At 38.2% G+C, this 12,658-nt stretch overlaps 1 protein-coding gene across 1 annotated transcript in view; it reads right to left on the minus strand.

Annotated features, from left to right (window-relative positions):
- The window catches only part of LOC131067103 (poly [ADP-ribose] polymerase 1), a 91,365-nt gene that overhangs the window by 51,342 nt on the left and 27,365 nt on the right, over positions 1-12,658 (minus strand). Inside the window, exons 4-5 of the mRNA XM_058002037.2 lie at positions 1,973-2,162; positions 1,454-1,826 (exon numbers count right to left, since the gene is read on the minus strand). Of these exons, the coding sequence (XP_057858020.2) occupies positions 1,454-1,826; positions 1,973-2,162 (563 nt within the window). The remainder of the gene's footprint in view (positions 1-1,453; positions 1,827-1,972; positions 2,163-12,658) is intronic.

Genomic DNA, 12,658 nt, shown 5'->3' on the forward strand with positions numbered 1-12,658 from the left:
TTTAGCATTATATCTTCATCTAATTTTTTGTTATTATAGGGCTTAATTTAATCTCTTTATGCAATATCAAGTGCGTTTCTTCTTAAGATGGAGAGATAAGATCCACTGGCCTTGTGTGAAGCCATGCAATTAAATAAATTGTGACAAAATTGCTATCTTCCATAACTTTTGTGCTCTGGTTGTAGCTCAAGCATAGAACTTATTAGCAGGGAATCCAACTAGATCCAACTAGATACACATTCTATTAATCTAAATTCCAATATTTTTAGTTGTTACCACGGAACTTATTAAGCATGAATTCCCATGTTTAACAGCTTAAGTTATTTATAAATTCCTCATAGTTTAATTTGTATTTCCATATTTACTACAGAGTCTATTAGGTATGGATGTCAAATCTAACTATATAGACATCAATTGATGAAATTTGGCCACAAGTTTTCTTGTAATTGTTGAGAAAGATTTCCATGCTTCATGGTTTAACTTCAGTTTCAGTTTTCTAACTCATATTTCCTTGTTTATGGTGCATTTTATAAGTAAAACCTTTTTCCTTGTCAAAGCATTTGCAGGTTTCAAGTAGATAGTGTATTTGAAAGCTTGGACACTGAAAATTGTGACTGCCCCCAGGCATGAATGTTTGTTATTCTTGGGATTCTTCCATGTGAAATTAAAAGTCATTTCTAATTCTTATACAACTCTGATCAGCCAGGACATGGGTGAGACAGTGAACATACAAGGGTTTATGACTAAACTGATATCCAGAAAAAATAATCTGCCAGATATTAAGACGCATCACAGAAAGAGGCAGCAGCAATACAGGATTTGGACAAGTTTAATTTTTCTTTAGAGAATAAATATTAGTGCCTTATACAAATAAGAGTTGACAGAAAGAACAAAAGAAACAAAGAAATTATATTAACATCCAGGAATAACAGAAGTAGATTAATGGGACTTGAAACTGTAAATTCAAATCACAGGCATAAAATGTGACTACAATGAAAAGAATGTAAAAGCATAATTAGAGGATGTGAATTCAAATTGGATATAGTCTAAGAAATTCTAAATCTATGTGATTCAAATGCAAACAACCATGTCAGAGTACAGTTCTCCAGTGAACACAGGGAGTAAGCCTGTGTCAACCAACACTGGAGAGCAAAACTAGCTCTACACAGTATCAAAGTCTAGAGCAGGAGGAAATAAAGTTTAAACCACTAGTTACAATATTTGCCACCACAGGAAAACCAACACAGGATTCAGGGTCACTTAAACAGAAAATTGAACCCAAGAATCTATCAGCAAATTCTGCACATTATAAATTCTAGCATCACTGTTGCAGACTTGCACTTAACAGTAAGCAGCATTCAGGTTAGCAATATATGGAGCCTACCATTCTCTTATATCTATCTGTGCAGGTGTGTGTGTGTGCGCGTGCATGCATGTGCATGCCAATACATACCAGCGTTCTCTCAAATCATATTCTGAACTACTTGGTTCTTGATCATTAGCTATGAGCATCTCTTTCAACTCTGCCAACTTGACATTCTTTTGTAACTCATCTTTGATTTTCCACAATGCCTTAGATTGCTCCTCCAAACTCCGTTCCAATTCTCTGTTTCCTGAGGAAGATTCTTCTAATTTTCCATCCACTTCCTTGGATTTGTTATTTGAGGACCCCTTACTCTGCTTTTTACGAGGCAGCATTTCACTTTCCTCAGGTTTACGCTTCTTGGATTTCCCAACAACTGGTACACTCTTTTTCTTCCCATCTTTGGAATTCTTTGAACTCTCACTAACTTTTTCCAGTGAATCTCCCACTTTCTTTTTTGAATCTGGAAAAAATTAAGGACATGCAAGCAAAGCAAAATATTTTCTTATGAAAAAACAAATGCTAAAATTGTGCTTATTAGAATATATCAATTCCAGAACATTCTACCATCAAATTTAATCATAAAAGATATGTTATCTTGTTTTGCACCTTGAATGTATGGTTTTGCAATATTTTGAACAGCTTCTTTATCCTCTGCAGTAAGGCTGTCCCAGCCAGGCATTTTGTCCATTGGATCAGTCCAGATACACATTTCTAGAAAACATTTGGCATGATGCCAACCAGGTACTTTTCCACGGAACTTAGTATTTTCTGGTTCAGACATGATTGCAATGCGAACCTGAATCACTCAGAAGAAAATCAAAATGAATGACATGGATCGCCAGAACCATTGGCTAACCACCAAACCCAGATGTGGCCAATGAGATTCTATTAAAAAAAATTAGAATTAATGTACAAACTATTTTATAGTGGCAATCAAAGCAAATCCAAGAGTCAATGTTATTGAATATATGGGCATAATACCATTGCACACAAAAGAGCTTGCATGGGATCTCTTCCATAAGAATGCCACACCAAACTTTAACACAAATTTTATCTCATAATTAAATAATTCAACAATGTTTTTATTTTATATTAGATTATTGTCACTTTGTGTTTTGCATATCACAAACAATCTCTCTTGATATTTGATGGGCAACGGTCAACTTATCGCGACATTCTTCCAATACTTATATCAAATTTCCTACTATACAATTTTTAACGAGACATGTAACCTGTATCACTCAAAAGATAAATTGCAATGAATTATATTGGAGTTGCTAGAATCAAGGACTTGCAACCAAACCCAGATGCAACCAGTGAGATATCAATTAGCAAATTTTAGCATCAATGTAAGAACTATACTACTAAATCTGCCTGCAAACCAGCCAGCTGTAAGTTCTATTCGAACCAAATTTGTGATCTGGTCCAACCCACCTACATATACAGCCAAGATTCAGGAGAGTGGGATTGGGTTCATCTAGGACAAAGAACCTGAAGAGGATCCAAGGGAAGCTAGGAGAACCTGAGGAGGATCCATCCATTTTTCTACCCTATTCTAATTTGTTTTTTCTATTTTTGATTCTACCTTTGACTTTATCTTTTAAAAAATTATGAAAACTAGTGTGCACTATGAAAGTCTTTCTTTGGGCTTGGTTTGAAAGTCTTTCTTTGGTCTTGGTGATGGAAACTCTACCCCTCGACCCCACCATGTATCACAACAGAAAATGTACCAAGAGTGTTGCCCCCAAATCCCACTACAGGCCTCCACTCAGTAGGGGTCGCTTCCCTTAGACCCCCATGGAGCCAAAGCAAACTAACTTGGATGCTTCCACTTTCCAACATGTTGCACTTGAGTCCAAAAGTGAGCACGCTTTTAGTGCGAATGGGATGGCACTATTTGTGGTTCTTCAAATATTACTAAATCATTTAATGTCAATGATGATGTTGTTGTTGATATTTTAGAAAATCCTTCTGATACTGAAAATAGATTGTTTAACTTGTTATTATTATTTTAATATTGAACTTTAAGTTTGAACAATGAATATTTTATAATATTATCATTTATGATTTTAGCTGACATTAGAGTTTATGGTGCCTTGGTTGATTATATTATGATATGTGGTATTCAAACTCAATTCCTATTTTTAGGCTGCATATTTTCAAATTCAAACCCAAAATGAACCCAACCCCCACTTTTTTTTTCGACCCACAAATGCAGACCACAATCCATACTGAAACGAATAACTTGGTATAAAAACTGTTTTGAAATGGCAATTGAAGGTAATCTACAAGTCGCTCACAGCTATTGTTATGAATATCTAGGAATACTACCATTCCAAACAAAAAAGCCTACATATGATCCCCCTAAGCTATCAAACCAAAGTTCAAGAATATATGTCTCATGATTAAAGAAATCTCCACTGGTTTCAATCTTATACTATATTATTGTTTTTCTTTTGTGTATCATGAAAAGTTTCTCTTGCTATTTGTTGGGCAAAATTCAAAATTACTTTGGTAGTTGTAACTCACATTGAAAGTTACCTTTTAAACCTAACTAATGTAGTTTTATTACATCATCAGCATATGCAAGAAACATATATCGACAAAGTATAACCTACTATAACATTATAAATTTATATGAAAAAACAAAAAGACAACTCTGATTTTCTCCTAAAACTTTACAAAGATAGAAACACCAAGAAATTTTATTTCATCATCAACATAATAATGTATATCTAAGATTCTAAACTTTAAAGAGTATACTCTAATATTATTTTATAAATATATATCTAATACACCCTTTAATGAACAAATGAAATATCCCACCCCTTTGTCGATATTTAATTTTCTGGTTTTTGTCACTTTTTTGTTTTTTCTAATTTCTGATTTTTTGTGTTTTACAGATATAATGAAATAAATTGCAGGAATTTAAAGAGGAATGCTAGAAAACCTTTCTAAACACTGATAATTAAATTCACTTTCCAAAAACTCAAGAACTTTATTGCTGATTAAATAAAGAACTAATCAAACACCATCCAGATAACATATAAGCAGATTGCACAGTACGACCAGGCTAGAATAAAGGTACAGCTGCTAGTTGGTATGGTACAGCCAGGCTGGGACTACAAACAAGAGATTAATCTGCCCTGAAAATACTACTGATTATAATTGCCCTTCAACAGCTGACAAACCCTTCAAAATCAGATTTGAAAAAACTCACAAAACCCTATGCTGGGACAATAAAATAGTACAGCCAGCCTTGAGATTATCAAAGAGTGAGATTATCAAAGAGTGATATTGATTGATCTTCCACATCTGCAGACACTAATCCCTATCAGAGTTTTCATTCTCGGAAAGCCTGAAACTTCATCAGCAAACCCTTGCTCTCCAAGAACTTCATTGATTTCTCCAAACATGAAAGAATTAATGTGCTCTCAAGAGCCCTTTTATAACCTTTCTCAAGAACCCAAGACTTAGAGGAAATGAAATGCACTTTTATAATTTCATTTCATCTCAATTAATTATTTAATGTAGTTAACACCCCCATAAAAGCTTAATAAATGACTTTATAATCATTAAAATAACTTATGCAATTAATACTCCTTATATCCCCTTAATATAAAATCATCAACCTAATTAATATTATTAAAGTCGAAACTTTAATAAATTAACATTAATCATTAACTCCAATAAATGCCAATATTGGAACATTTAATTAATTTTGCCAACTACCCAGTAAAGTCGTGGTACCCTCCAACCATCCAGATGACCTACTAACAATAGTATGGGACCAAATGCTCAAGACTTACTAAAATTAGTATGTACAAATGGAGCTTGAATGACCTCTAGAAGGCAAACCACTGAAAAACTAAATCTCTAAGATGGAGAGTACTGAAATAAACAACCCAAGGGTCAACTATAAAGAACGGAATCACCACATTAGCCTATGGGGACCATTCATAATAGGCTAACCTCTAAAAATAATTGATGATTAGGAAGGCGCAAAAATGGGGACATTACAGTTTTCTCTCCCAAAATTGATTGCCCACAAGCAATTACAGGTGTCAACACTGCAGTAAGCCCAAATACTCCAATCAATACAATTTGCCCTCCCAAATTGCTTGCCCACAAGCAATTACAGGGGTCAACACTGCAGTAAGCCCAAATACTCCAATCGATACCCGGATCCTGTTGATTTTAGGTAATCAGATGTTAATCTAGTTACTTAAGTTTAAACAGATTGAGAATAACCAGAAATAACAATAAGAACACACAACACAAGACACAAGTACCCTGGGAAAACCTCCCTCTTGGAGGAAAAACCCAGCATGAAAGATTCAGATCAGATTCTTAATTATGAGCAGATTACATGAATAGGATTACTTATCTGATTTGGTTGCCAATCTAGGGCAGACTAAACCTAGCATATGCAGTTGTAGTGTGACTTCAGGGAGAGCAGAATATCGACATCAATTTAAGAGGGAGATCACTAAAGTATAGCGCATCACCTTGCCCAGCAAGTTGTCCAATGGATTCGCTCTCTAACATGCCTGATTCGCTGACTGTTCTTGCATAAGGCTGATCGCACTTGATAAGGATATTTGTTGTGTAGAATGAATCTTATTTATATACAAGATTCATTTTCAAGTCTTCTAAGTCGGCCTTAACTAATTTCCTTTATTTTACATATTTCACTTTGCACTTTGACGCCCAATTTGGGGCCTACATAACTCGCAACTTGTGACACGTTTCCTGTTTGGGGACCAGCCCTATAAACATAAATTGCTTAACCACACGTTACATTTAGATGTGTGTTTCACAGGTTTCATGTGGAGGAATACATAATGTGTTGCGTGTGAACATTTATGGGTCCACACATTAGGAAATGGTCCTGTCATAATACAACGTATGGTTATTGGGCCCAGCCCATTACAAATGAACTAATTCACACACCACATAGTAAGAATGGGTCCAGCCCTATTACTTAAGTTGAATTCTAATGTTGCCTTCGGCAATCAGATTTCAACTTTTATTTTTTCTACCTAGTTACAAAAACCAACAGATCCCAAATTAAACTTGGATACAACAGTGGCTTCTGTTGTGTTACAAATGAAATAATACACATGCCACATAGTAAGAATGGGTCCAGCCCTATTACTTAAGTTGAATTCTAATGTTGCCTTCGGCAATCAGAATTCAACTTTTATTTTTTCTACCTAGTTACAAAAACCAACAGATCCCAAATTGAACTTGGATACAACAGTGGCTTCTGTTGTGTTACTCTACTAGGAATATCATTAGATATCCATCCAGAGCTGAATTGTGTTATATGGACTTGACAAGTATCTATCATTTGTATGAAATCCATCCACTTTGGGCAGCTGGTATAGTCATGGTTAGCACTCAACAAACTGAAAATCAGACTTGCAAGAACATTGCTGCTGTAATAAAAGGGTAGAATCCCTTCAACATAAAAACCCATCTTGGGCGCAGCTGGTATAGTCATGGTTAGCACTCAACAAACTGAAAATCATACTTGCAAGAACATTGTTGCTGTCATAAAAGGGTAGAATCCCTTCAACATACAAACCCGTCTTGGGCTGTAGTGACAAGGCCCAGCCTCCAAGTCCACCCAAACAACTGCCAACAACAAGTTGCAATCTGAAAATGTGATGTGCAGCAGGGTAGGACAGCCATCAACCATCAAGATATGAACTGAAATCGAACGTATGAAGTCTGAAATCCCTTCTTCAACTCGCTGCCCCATGAGATATGCTTGCTTATTGTTTGGTTGAAAGCTCAGCCAACTTGGATTAACCAAGTTTGCATTTTCCCATACACCATCAAAAACTGACAACATAAAGTAAGCCATGATACCATGATGTCCATGAGCCTTATTAACCCCCAAGAAAAAATCAAGAGGAAACATTGCCCAAAATCCCGCACAAGAATTACAAAATGACATACTTGTTTCTCCACTCTTCATCACAGAAAGTTGCATGCCAACACAACCAATGAAAACAAATGTGGTTGAGAATTTGTCGTTCACTGTTAATAAACCACTCTTTGATACATCAATTCCAATTTCCCTTTCATTGGTGTCATTGTGCATTGATGTCCCAAAGTGTGTATCACACTAAAAATCACTCTTCTCAAACTACCAGCTGATCCAATAAATACAAGACTGTTCATGATCAGAAAATGAAACTTCTCTGCATGTTTTGAGATTGGGGCAACATCATGCCCAATAACAGAATTATCCTCTTCATAATGGTATGTCAATTGGCTCTCTAAACATTGTGATTTGCAGCCTCCATGATCAAAATCACTTGCTTACAAAGAAATCTCCGAGCTATCAACAAAGGCATACCCTTCAATATCAGATTGTAAATCACATTCCAACTCAAAAAGAAGATCGTCATGAGCCAGGTCAGGACCCATCTCAAACAATGGGTTATCAACAAAAACCAAAAATTGACTCCTCCAATAGTGATCATTCAAGGAAAGTAAACTGCCACTGTGATGAACACTAGATCCAGAACTTACACGTATGTCATCATTGATTTCAGGGCTATCACACTCCTTTGGAGCATGCTGAATGCGTTGGAAATCACATTCCAACTCAAAAAAAAAGATTGTCATGAGCCAAGTCAGCACCCATCTCAAGCAATGGCTTATCAACAAACACCGTAAATTGACTCCTCCAATAGTGATCATTCAAGAAAAGTAAACTGCCACTGTGAAAAACACTAGATCCAAAACTTACACATATGTCATCATTTATTTCAGGGCTATCACACTCCTTTGGAGCATGTTGAATGAGTGGCTCCATTCTTCTAAGTGAGGCTCTAAGCACATGCTTTCTTCCATCAACATCAAACTTCATTTCCAACGTTTGAAAGTTGAGGTAAAATTCTCCAATAGACCGAAACCATGTCATGCCGAGCACAACATCTATCTCTCCCAATCTAACCACATAGAAATCAGCCTGGAACTTGTAGTCACTCAACTAAATTGTCAAGCTGGGAATCCTTCTGTAACAAGTGAGAATGAAGCCATCTACAACTCTAACCCCGAATCCTTTGAATTCATCACCTTTCAGTCCTCTCCTAGTCACTAACCCTTCATCAACGAGGTTATGTGTCACACCCGTGTGTACTCTCCTAGCCACTAACCCTTCATCAATGAAGTTATGTGTTGCACCCATGTCCACCAAAGTAATCACACGCTATCCACCCAAGACTCCTCTAATCATGAACATAATCTCTTTTTGAATGCTAGAGAGTTGTGCTATGGGAGCCACTTCTTCAGGTTCTCTATCTGACTCATCGGATGCACTTTTTGCCTCTCTTGCCTCCAAATCAGATTGCTGATCAGAATTTTCAGAATTAGTTTCATTAGCATGGTAGTATTCCATTCGATTAGCTTTTCCCTTATAGGGCACTTATGACCCAGTTCCCAAGAACCCTTGCATTTAAAGCACAATTTCTTCTCAAGTTATTTAGATTTGCATCATCAGTTTTTTAAGAAGATCTCTTAGGCTAATCGATTCCTTCTTGTAACTGTTCTTTTTCCTTATTAGAGGGAAAGTACTTAAATGACACTTTGCTACTAGGGGAAACAAGTTCCATGCTCCTAGATTTCTTCATGGCCTCCTATAAAGTGGGAGGGTCAAATGCCTTGATCCATCTACATAAGAGCTCCAAGAGTCCCTCACTAAATAGGATCACAAGTCTCATCTCCATGATACTGGGCACCATCATGGACAATCTCTGAAAATCAGAAATGTAAGTCTCCAAAGAACCATACCGTTTGAGTTGGGCAACCTCCCTAAAATACATCTTTGGATCCTTTCTATCAAACCATTTGATGAGTTTAGCGGTTAACTCATTATAGATGGTAATAAAATTGTGACCCAGTGTCACCAAATCGTCAACCACTCATGTGCTATGCCATCCAAGTGTGAAGTAACGAACTTAATCAAGTCCTCCTCTGGCATAGGCCTCAAAGAAAGAAACTTGTCCAACTTTTGTACCCAAGCTCTCTCAGTGCATTTATCACTGCTATCAAAATGTGGCAAGGTTACCTATTGAAAATACCTCTGACCCTGAGGTGCTCTATGCTCTATCCTAATTGTTGCACCTGATCTCTATCCTCTGGCATAGGCCTCAAAGAAAGAAAGTTGTCTAACTTTTGTACCCAAGCTCTCGCAGTGCATTTATCACTGCCATCAAAATGTGGCAAGGTTACTGTTATCACAAAAGCTTGCACCCTTGCTGAGCTATCAACTCAGCAACCTTGTGAAACATGGAAACAACCCCGAAGTGTGGGACCTTGCGCAAGGGGGTTGAATCTTCGAACAAGGCCGACTTCCTTCTCAATCCAAGTGCAAGTGTTGAACCAATTCAACACTCCAAATCTTACTTCTAAACCTATCCTAACAACTTGCAGAGGTAAAGGGAAGAGAGAAATGCTTAAAATGAAAAGAGGTGATGCACCAAGATAAGAGATGTTTCTCTGCCCGCCCGAAATGCCACAAAGAATCAACTGAAATACCCAAGAGATGCACAAACTTCAGTTGCATGAATGACCCTAACGCACGTATGGAGGTTAGGACTTGCTGAATGTCAAGAGAGGAGAAGGTTTCCCACAAGTCACACCCAAAAACAAGTTAACACAGCATATATGTGAAAGAAATCCACAAACATACACTTACAATGAAAGTAAGAAGACATACACAGCACACATAAGTTGAAGTAAGGCAAGAATGATGATTTCAACTCATTATAAGGCCAATGGCCAAACTTACAGTTGCAGAAATGCAAGACAAATACAAGTCTTCAAGTGAAGTGAAAGAGCATAGAATAGCTCAAGCCAGCAGGGAGAGAACCCTTGACAATGAGGCTTAACAGCCTTTATATAGAAAACTGATCGCAGAGGGGAGACCATTGGTCAAGGAAGAGAAGCCTTGATCCTTGTGTGTGCAAGGAAATGTCATTCAGGGAAATCAAGGAAGTACATGTACCTAACATTGTGTACATGCAAGCAACCTGGCCATACCCTGACAATGCAATCCCAAAGAGAAAGGGACTTCCAAAAGGTGGATTGCCTGACATTCCAAAGTCAAAGCATGTAGGCATGACATAAGTAACCACAAATAAGCATGGCCCTGTAACTTCTCTTGATAGAAATCCTACAAAAATCATTAAATGTGCCCTTGTAGCTCCACAAAAGGTGTACAAGTCGCAAGGGTCTCCCCTACCTGAAGCTTGGGATTTCAAACTTAGGAACTCTAGGGGCAGAAACCTCCTCTTGTATGAATCGCATCTCTATGGCTGCTAGTTGCTCAATTTCTTTCTTTCTAGCAGAGGCAAGCTGCCTTGCAAGGAACTCCTTATGTTGTCTTTGGGCTCCCATTTGTTGCTATTGAAGCTGACCCTAATAAGCAAGTTGATCCTACTGCAAATCCCACTCATGTTGCCTTTTCAACTCCTCCAGCTGCTTGGTGAAATCAAGCAACACACTTTTGATTTCTACAATTTGCCTTTTGTCGTCAACTTGGGGCTCGTTGGGCTGCCAAGAAGGGGCTGCCAAGAAGGTTGAGGATCCTACTGCAAATCCCACTCATGTTGCCTTTCCAACTCCTCCAGCTGCTTGGTGAAATCAAGCAACACACTTTTGATTTCTACAATTTGCCTTTTGTCGTCATCTTGGGGCTCGTTGGGCTGCCAAGAAGGTTGAGCAGGAGTAGGTAGGTGGCAAGCATTAGGAAAGTACCCACCTACTGCTGAAGTGAAGTTATTTGGGTTGAAACTAGGAGCAGTCCTAGTTTGGTCCTGTTGGTAAGGAGGGGAAAAATGGTTGGCATTCTCATAGAATGGGGGTGAATAGAAGTTACATCCATGATAAGAACTCATTTTAAAGCATTTGAAAGGGATGGAGCTTGTTTATCAAAATGCCTAAAGAGAGCCGACAGACCCTCCCAACCAAAAACTAATAACATACCACAGATTCACCAAATGATTGTAGAGTCGTCAGGTGCTTGAAAGGTGTTGCCTCCAAAGGGTTGATGAACTGAAGAACACACCGAATCTTCAGTTGGCTTGGGCTTAGGACTGCATGACTTCAAAACCTCAGGGTTCCGGAGTTGAGGACTTAGGCACCTCGGAACTTGGGGGTTCAGGGGGTTCCGGGGTATATGAACTCATTTTAAAGCATTTGAAAGGGATGGAGCTTGTTTATCAAAATGCCTAAAGAGAGTCGACAGACCCTCCCAACCAGACTAATAACATACCACGGATTCACCAAATGATTGCAGAGTCGTCAGGTGCTTGAAAGGTGTTGCCTCCAAAGTCTTGATGAACTGAAGAACACACTAAATCTTCAGTTGGCTTGGGCTTAGGACTGCATGACATCGAAACATCAGGGTTCTGGAGTTGAGGACTTAGGCACCTCAGAACCTGGGGGTTCCAGACTCACAAACTTCAGAACCTGGGGGTTCCGGAGTTCTAGAGTTGATGACTTGGGAACCTAGGGGTTCTGAGGTTCCAGAGCTAGCAATTTAGCATGAACATAAACTAGACTTGTGAGCAAAGTCACCAAGTGCTTGAAAGATTACTGCCTCTAAAGGCTGAAACACTAAGAACAGCATTGAATCCTAAGCATAAAAATCGCAAATAAGTCCCACCGGGCATGCCAAAAACTGTTATCACAAAAGCTTGCACCCTTGTTGAGCTATCAACTCAGCAACCTTGCGAAACATGGAAACAATCCCGAAGTGTGGGACCTTGCGCTAAAGGGTTGAATCTTCGGAAAAGGTTGGCTTCCTTCTCAATCCAGGTGCAGGTGTTGAACCAACTCAACATTTCAAATATTCCTCCTACTCCTAAGCCTATCCTAACAACTTGCAAAGGAAAAGGGAAGAGAGAAATGCTTAAAATAAAAGAAGGTAATGCACCAAGAAGAGATTGTTTCTCTCCCTACCCGAAATGACACAAAGAATCAACTAAAATACCCAGGAGATGCACAAACTTCAGCTGTATGAGTGACCCCAATGCATGTATGGAGGTTAGAATTCGCCGAATGTCAAGAGGGGAGAAGGTTTCCCACAAGTCACACTCAGAAGTAAATACAGCATATATGACAAAAGAGCCACAAAACATACACCTATGATGAAGGTAAGGAAACATACACAACATACATAAGTTGAAGGAAGGCAAGAATGATGATTTCAATTCATTACAAGGCCAATGGCCAAACTTACAGTTGCAAAAATGCAAGATAAATACAAGA

This window comes from Cryptomeria japonica, chromosome 8 (assembly GCF_030272615.1).
Source record: "Cryptomeria japonica chromosome 8, Sugi_1.0, whole genome shotgun sequence".
NCBI lineage: Eukaryota > Viridiplantae > Streptophyta > Pinopsida > Cupressales > Cupressaceae > Cryptomeria > Cryptomeria japonica.